The 17,712-nt window shown below is 48.2% G+C and overlaps 1 protein-coding gene across 2 annotated transcripts in view; it reads right to left on the bottom strand.

Moving 5' to 3' along the window:
- Positions 1-14,807, bottom strand: part of TOM1 (target of myb1 membrane trafficking protein) — a 47,753-nt gene extending 32,946 nt beyond the window's left edge. For both annotated transcript variants that reach the window (XM_074271525.1, XM_074271526.1), the window contains exon 1: positions 14,665-14,807. In XM_074271525.1, the coding sequence (XP_074127626.1) occupies positions 14,665-14,716 (52 nt within the window). In that variant the 5' untranslated portion in view covers positions 14,717-14,807. The remainder of the gene's footprint in view (positions 1-14,664) is intronic.
- Between the last annotated feature and the right edge of the window lie 2,905 nt (positions 14,808-17,712).

The raw sequence follows: 17,712 nt of genomic DNA, 5'->3' as shown, positions 1-17,712 counted from the left end.
CTGGGCAATTGTCAACCAATGAATGAACTTGAAACTCATTAATTAGGAATTAAGAACTACAATGAAGGTCTTCCTGGGGGTATTATCTCTTTGGAGGTTTCCTTCTGTCTTCAAGATTATCTCAAGCATATTCATTCTATAACTTTTGTTCTTATATCACCCTCCCTTCTAGAAAAACCTCACTCTGGAATCTTCCTTACAAGATAGATTAAAGGGAACAGCTAGATGGCTGTAGACAGAGCACGGTTCTGGAGTCAGGAGCAGCAGGTTCAAATCCGACCTCAGACTCCTAACACTTTCTAGCTGTGTGACTTTGGGCAAGTTAACCCCAATTGCCTCGCTAAAAAATAAATAAACTAAAAAACAAAACAAAGATTTGCACTTTGGCAAAACCAGCCAACGTGTTTATGACACCTTTATTTACCAGTTTTAATGGTGAGACATTAAAGCCAGGGAAAGGGCAGGCCATAAACTCATGACCCAGCCAGGCCCAGAGACAGATCGATCACTCCCCCTGGGACTCTTTCCCCAGGTCCCAGGTCCCTCTCCAAACAGAACCTGTTTGACCCAGATGACATCACTACCTCCTGTTTCAACAATCCCTGAAGGCTTGTGGAAGCCAATGCTGGCGGCCCCAAGGCCAGCACTCTCTGCTGTGCCGCTTCAGGAGGAAACTGGGTTCACAGACTAACTATCTCGTGACCCTCATACGTCTCTTAGCAGGGGTCAGATGGCCTCTACAATCTCGCTCTCAGCATCTCAACATCTCAAAAGCCTCAACTGGCGTTTAAAAAGGCTATTTTTAGAAACAGGGAAACAAATCCAGTGGTCAGATGACCAGAATTCCATTTTCACATGGTCCTCAGAGGATGACTAACCCAGGGTGGGCCTTCCAAGGCCCCCGGTATTTACTCTCTAAGTATTCTGGCACATTTGGGCAGCCTCCCCTTGGAGCCTCAGTTTCCTTGTCTGTGAAATGGGTCTTGTGATTTTTGGTGAGCTCTCTGGAGGCAGTGGTGGTGAGTTCTGCCTTTCTTTGAAGCCACAGTGCTTAGCAGAGTGCTTGGCATACAGTAGGCACTTAATCAGTGCCTGCTGATTTGATGGACTGGACCGCCCAGCCTGGTTAAGGAGAGCTCTAGGTCCATATCTCAGAGATGGTCCCATTTTATTAACACATGAAACACTAACGGGGAGCAGGAGGAAACAAACTATCACCAGAGAGAACAAAGGAGAGCTCTAGGTCCATATCTCAGAGATGGTCCCATTTTATTAACACATGAAACACTAACGGGGAGCAGGAGGAAACAAACTATCACCAGAGAGAACAAGCCTCTCCTGAGCTCTAATTTCTACTAAATCCCAGAAAGTCCAGAAGGCCTGGAAGCTCTCTGAAGTTTAAGATCTGCCATCGGAGGTCAATGTGGCCCAGCTCTTCCATCTAAATAGTCAAGACTCAGAAAATCAGAAAGAACTGAGCCTCTATTTCCCCTTCTGTAAAATAAAGATAATGAGGCTCAAATCCTTCCTAGCCTCATAAGACCAAGGTCAGAAGTGACCTAAAGGGTATTATTGTTGGCCATTATTCTGGGGTGCTATAAAGAAGGAGGAGACTCTTGTCTCTAGTTACCATCAACCCCTCAATCCTTCAGTTAAACTCCAAGGGGAAGGGAAAATAATATACACTTAACGGAGACAGTCTTCAATTTTTTTGCATGTCCTTACATGTCAGTCTGCTGAAACCTCTGGACTCCTCAGAAAGTATGTTTTTATCTACAGTTATTTTCAATGGGATTTCTCTTTCTATCTCTTGCTGCTAGATTTTGTTGGTAACATAGAGAAATGTCGATGATTTGCATGGGTTTATTTTATAGCCTGCAGCTTCATTGAAGTTGTTGATTGTTTCTAGCAATTTTTTTAGTTGATTCTCTAAGATTCTCTAAATATACCATCATGACGATCCAACCATTCTGGAGAAGAATTTGAAATGATGCAGAAAGGGCTATAAAACTGAGCACACCCTTTGATCTAGTAGAGTCGCTATTGGGTCTGTATCCCAGAGAGATCATAAAGGAGGGAAAAGGATCCACGTGTACAAAAATGTTTGTGGCAGCCCTCTTTGTAGTGGTAAAGAACTGGACAATGAGTAGATGCCCATCGATTGGTGAATGGCTGAATGAGTTATGGTATACGAAAGTCATGGAACATTGCTGTTCTGTGAAAAATGATGAACAAGCTCGTTTTAGAAAGGTCTGGAAAGATTTACATGAACTGATCCTGAGGGAAACAAGCAGAATCCAGAAACACAGTACACATCAACAGCGAGATTGTGCAATGATCGACTATGAAAGTTTTGGTTCTTCTCAGTGGTTCAGTGAGCCAAGGCAATCTCAATAGACTTTGGATGGAAAATGGCATCTGTATTCAGAGTGAGAACTGTGGAGACTGAATATAAATCAACACATGCTAGGTTCACTTTTTTTCCTTCTTCTTCTGTTCTTCTCTTTTGTTCTGATTTTTCTCTACCAACATGATTCATTTGTTTGTTTGTTTGTTTGTTTTTTTTAGTCTGGGGTTAAGTGACTTGCCCAGGGTCACACAGCTAGGAAGTCTTAAGTGTCTGAGACCCAGATTTGAACTTGGGTCCTCCTGAATTCAAGGCTGGTGCTCTATCCACTGCGCCACCTAGCTGCCCCCTACCAACATGATTCATAAGAAAATATGCAAAAAAAAGGATGTACATGGATGACCCCAGAAAAAAATATCTTTACATGTAACTGAGGAAAATAAAAATGAAAAAAATATAAATGAGGAAAAAATATGCCATCATATTACTTGGAATGAGTGATAGTTTTATTTCCTTATAACCTACTCTAATTTTTTTCAATTTGTATTTCTTCTCTTACTGCTACAATTTCTAATACAATATTGAAGAGATAATGGGCAACCTTGTTGGGAATGCTTCTACTTATCCCTATGACATATAAAGAAACGCATGGATGGGATTACAAAAACAGCCATCATCTTGAAATATAAAATATCAAATAATGTCAATAATACAAAAAAAATATATATGAAAAACAATCAACCCAACACGCTCACATACTCCAGGTTATGAATTCCTAACATAAAGTTGTTCAATAGAAGCTAATTTGGTGGTGATTAAGAAACCAAATTCTGCTGACCAACACCAGGGCCAATTCTGGGATATGCTCTGAGCAGACAGAATGAGTCAGAAACACAGGTGGGACTCGGTGAATCCGGATATATAATCCTTTGGGATGACACACTGGTAGGGTCATTCTAAGGAGGAGCTTTTGGGCTCCTCCTCCCCCCAGGACTACAGCAAGGAGCCATTGGGGAGAGAACCTCCAAATGGTGGCCCAGAGCTCACTGACCTCTGATTCCTTCTGGCCAGTGCAGGTTGGAGCCACAGAGCTGAGGGCAGAAGCAGCATCCACAAACGCCCTTACTTGGAGTCCCTCCAGAAACAGGCCACAGAGCCCGAATGGGGAGACAAAAGACTGAGCTCTCAGTCCCCCACAGATCACGGGAGCACAAGCTACTCCATCTTCCTGGGGCTCAATGCCGCCATTTTCCAACTTTCCAGGGCTGCTCTGGGGAAAGGGATTTGTAAATTGAGCAACAGGGAAATGATGATGATGATGATGATGAACCGACTGGGCTCACAGATGTCAAGCCCTGCATACTGGTCACTGGTTGGCTAGAATATGGAGACGTCAACAGTTCCTACATCTCTGGCTTTCATAACTGCCCGGGCCCATGAGTGTCACTCTCTTGAAGATCAGAGACTATAAGAAGAATACTCATAGTGGAACCAGAGGATCTGGGTTCAAATCTCCTGATATCTTACTACCTAAAGTGACCTTGAATGGTTAGATTCCCTTGGCCTCCATTCCATCCTTGAGGCTCCCTTCAGATAGAAATCTGGGCCTCTCTGAACCTGGTCCCCTAAGTGTAGCCATCCAGCCTCCATCTAATGACTGCTAGTGACCAGGAGGTGGGATAACTGGGGAAGGTAAGGAAGAATCAGGTCTAGACCTTCCTCATATCGAATCCCAAAGCTGCTGATCTGCCAGCTGTTGGTCCAAATCTAATGCCTACTTCCACCTGATATTTGAAAAGGGGTAAAATCTCTCCTAAATCTTCTCTTTTCCAAGCTAATTGGTCTTTTGATCAGGTCTCTTTAGACAACAAGGGCAGCTAGATGGTTCAATGGCTAGAGTGCTAGATATCAGGAAGACCCGAGTCCAAATCTGGCCTGAGACACTTACTAGTGACCACGGGCAGGTCATTTCACTGTTTGCCTCCGTTTCCTCATTTGTAAAGTGAGCTTAAGAAAAAAATGGCTGACCACTCTAGTACCTTTGCCAAGAAGACCCCAAATGGGATCATGAAGAGTAAGACATGACTGAAAAACTACTTAACAAACCACACGGCATGATTTCTAGACATTGGTCATATTGGTTATTCTCTAGAATTCTTCTAGAACCCATCAACATCTTCATTAAAATCTTCTGGAACCCAACAACCTCATTAAAGTCCATTAGCACCCAACACCCTCATTAAAGTCCTCTAGAACTTTTTAGAACTCATCAACAACCCTTATTAATACTGCAGCACCCTGACGTGTCTATTCTGTTCACCCTCTGGGTGGAAGGCCCAGGGAGTTCTTTTGGCTGCAGCCTCGCAGAGTGAGTTGGCCATGTTGAGCTCTGGCCCCCTCCTTTGTTACAACTCCAGAATAAAGGCCAGCAATAGCGGTTGGGTCACTCTTGAAGGTTTGCAAAGCCTTTATCTCATATCTTTATAACCATCCCCAGGGGGATGCGATTTAAGCCTCATTATCTTTAGCTTACAGAGGAGGAAACTGAGGCTCATTCCTGTTTTGGGAGGTGTGGCTGTTTTTAGGGAAGGGCAGGGCCACGTTAACCTCAGAAGGCAGATCTTGTTCTTAAACTTCAAAGCCCTGCTGAGCCGGAGGTACCTTCTGGGACAATGGCAGGCTTAGAAAAAGGGTCACATGTTTGGAAGCAGTTTTCCTTAAGCCTCTGTACTTGCTTAGGACATAGTTTCCAAATGATTAATTCCCAGGGAGTCACAGCTCAGTGCAGGGTGAGCTGTTGTCTTAGTCTCCTGGCTGCCACTCCCTGAGCCAGATGCCCCGCCCTGCCCTGCCTCCCTTCGCCCAGCTGGGAACCACTAGGGAGATCATTTACATTATGTTTCCACAGTAGAGAAAAGCACTCCTTTCTCTCCCCCATCCCCGAATGTGCGGCATTAGACTTGCAACTGAGACCTCCCATGCGTGTTGTGTCCTCCATGAGAATAAAAGAAGAGGGACCATCTAACTCTTCTACTTGTATCCCCAGTGCTTAATAAATGCTTATCCGTCTGTCCCTTCTTTCATACATCCGTTTATGTACTACTCACCCACCCAATTCACCTATCCATCCATCCATCCATCCATCCACCTATCCATCTACACATCCTCCACCATCCACCTATCCATCCATCTATATATCTACTCATCCACCTACCCACCATGCAAAGTGGCTAATCAGGTGCTAACTCAAGCGCAGACTCTTTCCTGAAACAGAAAGACCAGAAGGATTCTGGGAAGATGGCAGAGTAGGTCAGAATGCTGTTAAGACAGAGGGTGGACCCTGTGTGACACCACCAGAGGCTACCTTAGCTGTTGAAGTGATTCTAGGAAGGGCTCAGGAGGTGAGGAGTTAACCTTTCCTAATCCAGGGGTTCCGGCATGCTAAGGAACTTTGGATAATAAATGATCACAAGGAAAGGCAGAGAAAATCCTGGATTTGCTCCTTCCTCTGCCCCAACGGGGAAGAACAAAGCCTATTCACTCAGTCTTACTCAAGGTCAGATTCCCAAGATGAGATTAGTCTTGGAAACTTCTTGATCTCATGGTGTGAAACCCAAGCCCTGTGTGAATCTGGGTGCAAGACGGCTTGGGCTCTCCGGCACAGGGGAAGTTCTGCAGGCACTGGACAAAGAATTGAAAAGACCTTCGCTGAGTCTCAGTTTCCTCATCTGCAAAATACCTGTCACAGCCTCGTTCTGAGGGTCAGACAAGATGTTTGTAAAACTCTTTATACACCGGTGGCAGCAACAATGGCACTTCCCGGGGTCACTCCCAAAAGACAGACTTTGGTTATTCCCAAGTTTCAAAGGCAAAAGATTGTAGCTGATCTGGATCAGGCAGTGTGGCCTGATGGAAAGAGCACTGGATTAGAATCCTGACTTTAATAAAGCTGCCTCATCTAGGATCATTCAACTCTGGCCCTGCTTCTTTCAGGCCTCAGTTTCCCTTCCTGTAAAATGAGGAGGGTGGCCACGAATAATTTCTGAAGGAAGCTTCAAGCTCTAAAAATCCAGAGTTTCTTCTACTTTTTGAAAACCAATTTTGATTTTCATTCTGAACTTGGATGTCTGCTCCTTCCTGCACTCTCACCCCGGGGAGGTTTCTGGGAGCTCTCCCCAAGTACTCCCATCAGCTCAGTCCATCCGCTAACCCCACAGGCCCCCAGCTCTGGATGTGCAGCAGTTACTTTCCTACAGTCGGCGGTCTATGAGGCTGGGCCCTCCCCTCCGGCCCTGGGATTGCTGGAACAGCATGATTCATTCTCTTCCGAAGCCGCAGGAAGGGCCCTAGTACACCATAATCACAGGACTCGGCAAATGAGATCATCCCCTCTTTTGCTTGCTACCTCCCCCCAACAGTTCTGGGGCTGAAGGTATGTCTTACTGGGTGTTCCCTGGATACACATAAGTGACCAATGAGCAGTGACCTTGACCTCATTCATCCAGAATAAGAAGCCTCTCCAGTGGCTATCTAGCTTCTTCTTGGATACCTCCAGTGAGGGGCACCTCACTGCCTTTTAGAAGCAGCAGACTGCCCTTTTAAATAGCTGTCATTTTTAGAAACTCTTCCCTGATGGCTCTGCACATGTCATCCGCCGGCCCTGGGTTCTGCTCTCTGGGGCCGGGCCCAAGCTGAGTGGCCCCTTCCAAACTCCAACACGGCCCCGCTGTCTCTCTGCCTCTTTCCAAACCCTCACTTTTCCTCTTCTCTGAGACACAGGGGTCTCCTAGGGGGAGGGAGGCTGGAAAGTTACTGGTTAACAAGCTGAATTCTGGCTTCTGAATCAAACTTGGAAGGGGGGGACCTCAGCGGAGCTACAAAGAGGAACTGTGGACTCGGCCACAGGCTGGGCTCATCGAGCTACGAGAGCTCTGGGGAAACGGTGGCTGTCATGCCTGAGAAAAGATGACCTGGAGGTTTCAAATATGGGGACAGCTCTCCTACAGATAGGGGTAAGGGTCCAAAAGGCTTGGGCTCGTGTCTTTGCTTTCGTAGCTCTGGAACTTCAGGGAAAAGCCCTTCTCTGAGCCTCGGTTGTCTCATCTGTAAAACAGGGATAACACCAGAACCACCGAAGTCCCAGGATAGAGATGAGCCATATGTGAGTTCGGTTTCCAGTGAACGGAAATTTCCTAATAACGTTGGGTCATGCTGAGCATCTTGGGAGAAATCCTGGGGCAGCTCTCATTTGGAAGGAGAACCTGGGAACTGTCTGGCACAGTTCAAGTATTCATACTGAAAGCCACCATCACTTTTTTAAAATAGCGCTTCCCTCAAAGCTTCATGATGTCAGGAGAAAGGAAGGAAGGCCCCTCGTCACTGTGGCACATCCCCTCCTCCAACTTATGGTAGGATGTGGACAAGAGAGGCCCAGAATGGGCAGCCTGGGATGGGGGAGTCTGTGTTGGTGGAGAGAAGAAGAAGAAGAAGCTTCCAGACCCACTGGAGAATTCCTTACAATGTTCCTCCCAACTCAACATTTAAAAAATGAATGCCCCAAATAAACAAAAAAACTGTTTTGCATAACTCCACAAGTCCTTCATTTCTCAATGAGCAAGGGAGAGCTGCAGGGAGGGGGAGAATCTGGAACTCAAAGGTTTTAAAAAATGAATAAAAAAAAAAAAAAAAGGCAACCCCATCAGAAAAGGAACACCCAGGGACAGGAGATGATTTCCCATAATCTGCTAGGGATGGGTGAGGAGGCCCTCACACCCAGGTTGCCCCAAATCCAAGAACTGTGTTCTTTCTACAAAACTACAACTCCTTCCTCCCTTCAAATATCCTGTTTCTCCTGTTTTCATAAGGCTTCCTGGGCCCCTGAGTTCCTGTCTTTACTTATACAATCCTCCTCTCCACCCCCCCCCACCCTGTATCTGTGTCTCTCTTCTCCTCTCCCTTCCTCCTTATCTATCTTTCTGTCCCTCTCTCCTTACTGTTTCTCTCCTCTCTCCTTCCCTCACTTTCTGTCTCTTTTTCCTCCTTCCTTTTTCTTTTTCTGTCCCTGCTTCTCCTCTCTCTTTCCTTTTCTGGCTCTGTCCCTCCCTCCTTCTCTCTCTCTCTCCCTCCCTCTCTTTCTCTCCTCTCTTCTTCCTTTCACTCTCTTTCTGTCCCTGCCTCTCCTCTCTCCCTCCCTTTCTGTCTTCCTCCATCTCTTTCTCTCTTCCCCTCTTTCTGTCCCTGCCTCTCCTCTCTCCTGTCTGTCTGATTTTGACTTTCTCTGCACCTCGACAGCTCTCTGGGTTAGACTGCTTTGAAGCACCCAGGCCCAGCCTCCCTCTTCTGCCTTTCAGCCCTGTCTCAGTTTGCCCTACCTTTCCAGGCCCCACTCTAGAAGGGCCCTCATTTCGTTCAGCCGGCACTCACTGAACGCCTCTCACGTGCCTCCTTTGGGCTGCCGCCAGTCCCACTGGCCTTTTCACGGCCATTGTTCCCCTCTGTTCTGTGATACTCTCGGGTAGGAAGGGCAGGGATTCTATCTGTTTCAATGTTGGGTTGAGACAAAAGACATTCAGTAACTTGCGTCAGGCTGTGAGGAACCCACCAGACTCTGTCTTTACCATAGAATCTCATAGGGGGTTAAGAACTGGGGGGAGGGGTAGCTAGGTGGCGCAGTGGATAGGGCACCAGCCCTGAATTCAGGAGGACCCGAGTTCAAATCTGACCTCAGACACTTAACACTTCCTAGCTGTGTGACCCTGGGCAAGTCACTTAACCCCAATGGAAGAGGAGGAGGGGGGGAGGAGGAGGAGAAAGAGGAGGGGAAAGAGGAGGAAGGGGAGGAGGGAGAGGGGGAGCAAGGGGAACCTGTGAGAGATACCTGCTCTGGATCTCTTCTGCTTTATAATACAGCCTTTACTACCCAGGCTGTTTAATGTGGTGTATGGTTGTAAATTTCTGCCAGATGGTTTTCCTGTTTTCCTACCAGTTCATGTCAAGTAGAGAGTTTTTCAGGTAAATTTCTTTTCTTTTCTTTTTTTTTTTTTAGGGGGAAGAAAGAGTTATCAATTGTTCCCGATTCTTTGCTGGTCGTTCTGTTCCAGCGATCCGCTTCTAAATGTTGCTTTATAATATAAGGACCAGAAGTGAGCTTCCTTCCTTTTGTCATTGTTGCTCTTGATCTTTTAGATCTTTTGCTCCTCCAAATGAATTTTGTTATCATTTTGCCTAGTTCTTGAGGTATTCCCTCATTAGTGTGATTGGGAATATCACTGACAGGAAGGACCCAGAAGCCATTCACTTCATCTCTTAGGACACTAAAAATCCCTTTGCTAAGATTCCAGCCCGAGGGGCTGAAAAACCAGCTCTTCTCACCTACTTGTTCCACTTCTGTAAAATCTACCTTCTCCAACTTCCACCCTATCTCTATTCCTGTCCTCTGGGGTCAAAAGAATTAATCTCACTCCTAAATGGTGGCCCTTCAAACTCTTGGAAGTTTTCTATCAGGTCCCACCTAGGTTTTATCCAAATGAGACACTGGGGTTTCTTCAAAAAAGGCAGCTAACAAGCACACAACAACTGTAACTGGATGCTGCAAAAATAGAGGCCTGAATTCAAAGAAGATATATGAGAAGACATCTCCCCTGGTTCCCTCCCATCTGCCCCAATTCTGGGGACTGCAGGTGTGGAATACTGAGCAGAACGGTAGGTTTTTGGTCGTGTGGACTGCTTTTGCTGATTTTTTTTTCTTTTTCTCTTCACTTCCTCTTCCTCTCTCTCTTTTGGATGAGGCAATTATGGTTAAGTGATGTGGTGAAGGTCACACAGCTAATAAGTGTTTTGCAGATTTGTACTCAGATCCTCCTGATTTCAGACTTTATCCACTGTGCCATCTAGCTGCACCCTTTCCCATATTAAAATTATTTTAAACTACGCCTCCCTGAGAGGGAAGAGAGAGGGACACAGGAGGCAGGACTCAATGGCAGAAAACCACAAGATCTCAAAACAGTCTATTATTATTTTAAAAGTCCAGATTATTTATGATTCCCTTAACTAGCTTTGCCTGCTCTGTTCCAGTTGTTGATGTTCTCTCTACCCAGCCAGCTTCTTCTAGTTCCTTAACTCCCAATTTCATTGGATTCTAGATTTAAAAAAAAAAAAAAATGGCAGTCCTTTCCCAAAGGAACTAGATCATTCCCAAATCTTCATTTCCACCTTTGCATTTGCTCAGGGGAAAACACTACTTCACTGTCCCACTAATCCGAAACTGAACATTCCCAAGATGGAGCTCCAACCCTTTTCCACTGAAACATTCCCCAAAGACTCCGTCATCTTTCCATCTAAACATTCCTCCCAAAGGGTGACACCGTCTTTCTGTTTAAGCAGGTAGGTCTTGTTTCCCGAATCCTATCAATAATACGATCTACCCAAACCAGGCTTGCAAGACCAGAAACCATTTTTGTTCTTGCCCTTCCCACTCAACCATTAGGGAAAAATGGAAGGACTATAATCGGATGCGTAGGATTCCCAGGGAGTTATTTTGGAGAAGGAAATTAAGCAAATGTTTACTACGCATTTGCTATGTGCTAAGTTCTAGGGATTTTTTGTTAAAATGAGACAGTTCCTTCCTTCACAGTGCTTACAGGCAGAGGATGAGAGATATATCTTCCAGTACTGGAAGGGCCACACAGGAAAGGGTAGAGATGTGGTCCTGGAGGCAATGTGCTGAAACTCTAGAGAAGCTCATTTTAGTGGGAGAGAAAACTTGAATCATTTAAGCTCTCAATAGCGCAACAGGCCAACTCAGGCAGGAGTCAGTGAGGCCCTCTTTATAAGATGTTCAGGCAGAGGCTGCAGGACGCCACATTAGGGATTCACAACGGGGGGAGAGGCTGGATAAGACGGTCTCCAGAAGAGATCTCTGCCAGCTGTAAATATATGATACAAAATCCCACAACTGCCTCCGGTGAACTCTGCTTTTATGAATATCTCACTTTCCATAAAAGATTTCTCCAGAATCTCCTTTTCCTTTCGTCTAGTGAAATGGTGAAGAAATGACCATTTCCTTGTTGCTGTTGGGCATTGTCTCTAGGTGGCACAATGGCTAGGCTCAGGAAACTCTGAATTCACATCTGGTCTAGCTGTGTGTCTTTGGTCACGTCACTTAACCTGTTTGCCTCAGTTTCCTCGAGTGGAAAAAAGGGATCATAACAGTATATACCTCCCAGGGTTGTGAGGATCAAAGATTTAACATTTGTAGTGTTTGGCACAGTGCTTGGGATATAGTAGGTGCTTAATAAATATTTATTCCCTTATCTACTTCTTTATGTATTAAAAACCTATATATATATATGAAAAGTTTCCCTAAAGGTTTTTTTTTTTTTTTTTTTTTTTTTAAAGAGAAGGCAGGCAAAGACAATCTGTGACTCAGTCAGTTTGGGTGGAGGCTTCCAGATGTGGGCGACTAATGGCCACTGGAGGTACTGGCTTCAGAAATAGGTGGGAGCTGCCAGGAGGGCACCTCAAGACTGTGGCAGCGGGCCAAGTGAGGAAGGAATTACTGAGCTGGATTTTTCCCTGAGGCAAGATGGTGGGGACAGCAGGCTGTGAGGTCAGGTGCCAGTGCCAGATGGCGTGACCTAGGAAGTCTGAGCTGCCCATGGAGTCCAGAGCTCCCGAGATGGAAGAGGTGTCCGACCATCTTACTGGGCGGATAAAGGAGAACTGGTCCACAGAGTGACACGTCCGAGATCACACAAGCAGAGTCAGAGGCTGAATTTGAACTCAGGACCTCGGACTCCAGAGGCAATATTCTTTCCATCGTATTATGCTGTATCCTGGGAATTATTTAGTTCGAGATTTCTCTGCTCTGTAATCTGACACTTGTGTAGTCTTTTTCTTCTGCTTCCCACATTTACCTTTAACCAGTCCATGAGCAACCTACCTTCTATCTTGGGGTGATACAAGAGGAGAGGGGAAGAAGGACATTTAGACCAGTGAGGAACTGATGGGGGCCACAGCTCAGTACTGCAAGCAGTAAGAATAGCTGGCCTTTCTATAGCTCTTTAGTGTTTGCAGAGTGCTTTACACATATCTTGTTTGAGCCTCATAACTCTGGAAGGGAGATGCTTTTATTAGGCCCATTTCACAGACGAGGAAACTGAGGCACAGAGAAGCAGACGATTTGCCTAATGTTACATAGGCAGGAAGCAGAACAGAATGAAAGCGAGGTGGAAGCTTCAAATCTTGTTTATTCTGCCCCCGAAATTCTCCAGGAGGTCCCATAGCTGGGAAAGAGGATTCCTGAACTGCAGTCTGTCTCTTGGCCCTATGCTTTGGTGCTAGCAGCACCCGTCCTTGGACAGTACTCAGAAAATGCTTAGATGACCACCAGACGTAACCACAAGGGATTACTGATTAATCTGGAGACGTCTCCCCACCGGCCGTTGCCTTGGTGAAGGGGCCCGTGGACGGGCCAGGAAGGTTAGCATTAACTAAACGATATTTGCCAGCCTGCGGAGATGGGGAGTTCGGGGATCATGTGCATCCCACGGGCCGGAAGAGTCATCTGTTAGAGAAGAGCATATTCGAGTCTGCCTGCTTGGGCCAGTAAATGAGTATAAAACAACTGCTTTATTTGAGTATTATTATTATTATTGAATTGCAAAAAGTATTGTTATTGCTATTATTGTTATTGAATTACAAAAAATAAAATGAATGTCAAAAAAAATCTGGAACGGATACAAGTATCCTTGTTCCATGATCAGCACAGACCCAAGGAGAGCAACTCATTGGAAGAAGTCCTGGGCCCGCAGGTCGAGGGAAAACCGTTTCAGTTTCGGGCCAAATTTGGACTTTCCTCCCCAAAGAAGATGGCCTTGGGCCAACAGGGGATATGGGGTGAACAGGTTAGTGCTCATTCCTCCTCCAAGAGAATATCGGAATGACTGGACTAGTCAACAAATGTTTCTCGGGGACACTAAGTCAGACCACTGGATGAGTGATGGCTTATGGGCCTACTATGTGCAGAACACCACAACAGTATAGACTTGCAGGCCTACTATGTGCAGACCACTGGGTTAGAAAGGCTTATGGGCCTACTAAGTGCAGACCACTGGATTAATAAGGGCTTATGGGCCTGTTATGGGTAGTCCATTGAATTAGTAAGGACCTGTGAGCTTATGTGCAGAGCACTGGGCTAATGAGGCCTTCCAGACCCACTGTGTGAAGAGCACTGGGCTAATGAGGCCTTCCAGACCCACTGTGTGCAGAGCACTGGGCTAATGAGGCCTTCCAGGCCCACTGTGTGCAGAGCAAAGTGCCGTGTGCTTTTAGGTTGGGGCCTTGGCCACCATCTAACCCCCGAGTGTCTGCGGCCTTCCCTAAGAACCGGGCGCGGTAAGAACCGGATTCTGCAGCCCACGAGGCCCTCGGGAATGTCAGAGGGCCAAAGAAACTCCAGTTACACCGGCTCCTTAGTCCCCTCGGAGTTTTGGTCAGTGTCAAAGGCAGTCGCTGGTTCGGAGTCAGTGCTGCCCTACTGGGCGCCTGCCAGGCTCCTCCTCCTCCCGAGACGCGCGGAGTGGGGGGCGGGGCAGAGGACAGCTCCCTCGGCCGACCCTCAGGAAGCCTGAGCTCCGGGGCTCGGGTGAGGGCGTGACCGCGGGGCGGAGGGCTGGGTGGGAGTGCTGCCCCCGACCTGAGGAAATGCTTTTCCCAGCCCGCGCTCCGTGTACCGCGGACACCTCTGAGGCTTCCCTGGAGGACTGTGCCTCCTCGCGGCCTGCTCTCCCCCGCGTGTCCTGCCCCGCGGGCCTCTCCCCCACTCCAGCCTTCACCCTGGCCGCCCCTCCTCACGCCTGGTTGTGAAGGCTCAGGTCCGCCGCCTCGGAAGCCCCTTTCCGCGCCGCGGCTCCCGCTCCGCCCGGGTCACGAGTGCCGGGCGCTCCTACGCCCCCGTCCCAGTGGTAGACCCCCGGGGAAGACGCAACGCGGGCGCCCGGAGCCCCTGACTCCCGGGGGCGGGGACGCTGCGGGCTCTTTAAGAGAGAAAACTTTCTGCCCGGCTCCGGGTACCTATTCAGGCGCTGATTGGATAAGCCGCGGTCTCGGGAGCCCGCCCGCACGCAGTCTATAGGCCGCGGCTCCCGCTAGTCATCACAGGGATGCTTTCTATTGGCTCACAGACCTTGTCGTTCTGCGCTCTCGGGAGCGCGAGGGGGGAGGATCCCCCGAGTCCCCAAGAGCAGGGGATTCGAACCCGAAGGGTCCCGGGGGGCGGAGGCCAGCGTCGGGGAGGCTGGGACGCGCGAGGCACTTACCGATGCGCTGCCCCACAGGGGAGCTGAACGGGTTCCCTAGGAGAAAATCCATGGTCGCCGCTGCCACACCTCCGAACCCAAGGGATCAGCTGACAGCAACTGCCACGGCCGCGGGGCCGTCACGTGACCAGCCTCCTTTTGGAGCCGCCGGCCGGGGGCGTAACCACAGGCCCCGCCCCGTGACGTGCCAATCACCGACCCGAGTCGGGAGGCAGGAGGGCAGGCCCTTTCAGCTGGAGCGTCAGCGTCCTGACGTCACTGCGCTCTTAGCTGCGGTTGCGGGGGCGGGGGGGGGGGGCTCTTACCCCCTCACCCTCCTCCTCCGATTATCGGAGATTATCTGGGGAACTCCCTCCTCCCCTCCTCTCCCCTAATCGCGAACTGTAGGGGCCGCCCTTCTCCTCCAGCTCCACCCTCCATTTTACGGCTGAGGCCCGGAAAGGGGGCGGGGCTTGCCCGAAGCCACCGGTTGCCGCCCAGCCTCAGTTTGCTCATCTGTACAATGGGTCATTGGCCTGGATTTTCGGAATATTTAGGCCATCTGGTGCTTTGTAAGGCTTGGCACCTTGGGCACCTGTGAAAAAACAAAACGAGCGCTATGTTCACTTTTTTCTTCTTCTGTCGTGGAGAATCCCTTTTGTTCTGATTTTTCTGTCCCAACATGATTCATAAAGAAATGTGTATTTAAAAAGCTAATGTGCATGTAAAAAAATACATATGTGGGAAAAAATAAATAAAAATAAAAGGAGTGTGACCAAATGCTCCCTATGGGCTCTTCTTGCCTCAGTTTCTCCATAAGGATGGAGCGGGGGAGGGGCAGTGGAAAACAGCAAGGGGCTGGGCTTGGAATCAGGTACCCGGGTTCTACTCATCTCTTAGTGCTCTGTGGGTCAGGGGGCATTTATTAAGCACCTCCTATTTGCCAGGCACAGTGTGGATACCAAGAAAGCCCTCGAGGAGCTCCCCATCAAATGCTGAGAGACAACATGCAGACTACGGTGACCTGCAGGACCTTGTGCCGCCCCCTCTGTCACCCCACATCTGGGGTCCTCGATGTTGTCGTTTCCAAGAAGCTTGGTACACAGTGGGCACTCAGTAAATGCAGGGCTTGAGAGGGCTGCCTGTCTGACCTGGGGCATTGTCTCCCCACCCCGGCCCCCTGGCAGCTGGCCAACCCCCTCCCCCCCCTTAGGGACGCTCCTACCTCTCCCCCCCATCGGGGAAGCGGTCCTAGGGACCCAACCCTTCTGCTAACTTGCAGTGTGACCTTAAGCAAGTCCATCTGCCCTGGGTTTCTGTCTGCAAAGGTGAATAATTCTGGCTCACAGCTGGACTGGTTTTCCTGTTGCTGTCGGCCCTGGTTAAATTACATTACGGCTCCCTCGGTGAAGTCACCTCCCCCACCCTTCCTCTCCGGCCAGGACTGGCACCATGAGCCCATTCGTCATCCTCCCAGAGGCCCCTGCTTCCTGGGCTGGGCCTTTCCAGCAAGCCTATGTGTCTGCTCTCACAAAAGAAGGAAGAGCCAGGAACTGGAACTCCCCGGGACGGGGCCACTTGGCAAGAGGGCGGGCGGGCGGGCTCCCAGTTAGGACCTGTTTGACCTCTCTGTGCCTCGGGTTCCTCATCTGGGAAACGGAGCTAAGGACCCTTTTATAGGTGTGCCACAGTTATTAGGAAGATGCGATAAACCCAAAGTCATAAAAATGGAAGTTTTCTTTATTGTTATTGGTGTGAAGTATTCACTGATTACAATTGTGTGATTTTTGAAGACTGCAATAGAAGGTGAAATCTGTTCAGGCCTCAGAGGAAACCTTAAAGTGCTTTTTATAAAAGTATTAGTTACTGTGATGGTTCAATTCAACAAGCATTTATTAAACACCTACTGTGTGCCAGGTCGTGGGGATACAAAGTAAAAACGGAAGCATTCTGTGCCCTCAATGGGTTTACATTCTACCGTGAGAGAGGAAACGGGAGAGAACGCACATCGACGAGTGAATAAAAACATATACAAAGTTATTGGGGGATCAGGAAAGACCTGACATAGGGTGCTAGGGCCTTACGTAGGCCTTGGAATTTTCAGAGTGCTTTTCCATTCCGATCTGATGTCCACCACAGCCATTAAAGGAGCTTTAGTAATGATGCGGCTGCTGTGCTAGCCGTAAGCCGGGAGTGATAATCCTCCTGAGCCTCTCTGCCCCCTCGGTAAAATGGGCATAATACCTGAGCTTTAACTTGGAGGGTCATGGTCGGGAAAGTACTCCGCCACCTTAATGGGCTATTATGTTTGAGATGCCGAGAGCTGCTTTGAGTGAGGTCCCATGCCCTTAATTTACAAATGAGGACACCGAGGTCGCCAAAAATGGCCCGGTTAGCTGAGAAGCCAAGAGGAGACTCGATTCAGATCTTCTGATTCCATAACACCATACCCTTAACCCCGTGAGGTAGGCAGACATTATTAGAAGAAGAACCGAAGCCCAGAGAGGAATGAACGAACGTTCTAGGGATGCAGAGAGAAAAAGAAGTCACATTCTAACGAGGGACACGGCTGTCGTTTGCCCAAGTCCTTTCCTGGCCTGGAAGGAAGTACAGAGCACATTTTCACACCACGCTGGGGCTGCCTTCTCGCTTCTGTCTGGTTTGGGGGAAGACGGAGGAACAATGTACAAAAGCTAGAGTCTCAGAGATGTTCATGTCATTGATGAATTCTGCTTTCACTTCCATTAAGAGACATGGAGCTATGCAAAGCAAAGATTGACCCTGATAAAGCCCCAGAAACACAATGGAACTCCCCAACAAATCACAGAACAAACATATCAACCAACTGACTGAAAATAAAATGAGAGAACATGCCTCCCTCAAGAGGCATGTGGAGAGAGCTCCTCTTCTGGGTTCACAGGTCCCGAGTTCAAATCCTATCTCCGGTGCCCATTATCGGTGACTCTGGACAAACCATTTCTCTTGGCTTGAAGGGCTTGCACTAGAACCTCTGAGGCCCGATCCCATAGATCGGGGGTTGGCAAATTATGGCCCAGGGCTCTGAACCAT

Source organism: Sminthopsis crassicaudata, chromosome 5, assembly GCF_048593235.1.
Source record: "Sminthopsis crassicaudata isolate SCR6 chromosome 5, ASM4859323v1, whole genome shotgun sequence".
NCBI lineage: Eukaryota > Metazoa > Chordata > Mammalia > Dasyuromorphia > Dasyuridae > Sminthopsis > Sminthopsis crassicaudata.
The sequence above is the reverse complement of the archived record's forward strand: the minus strand, read 5'-3'. Positions and strand labels throughout refer to the sequence as shown.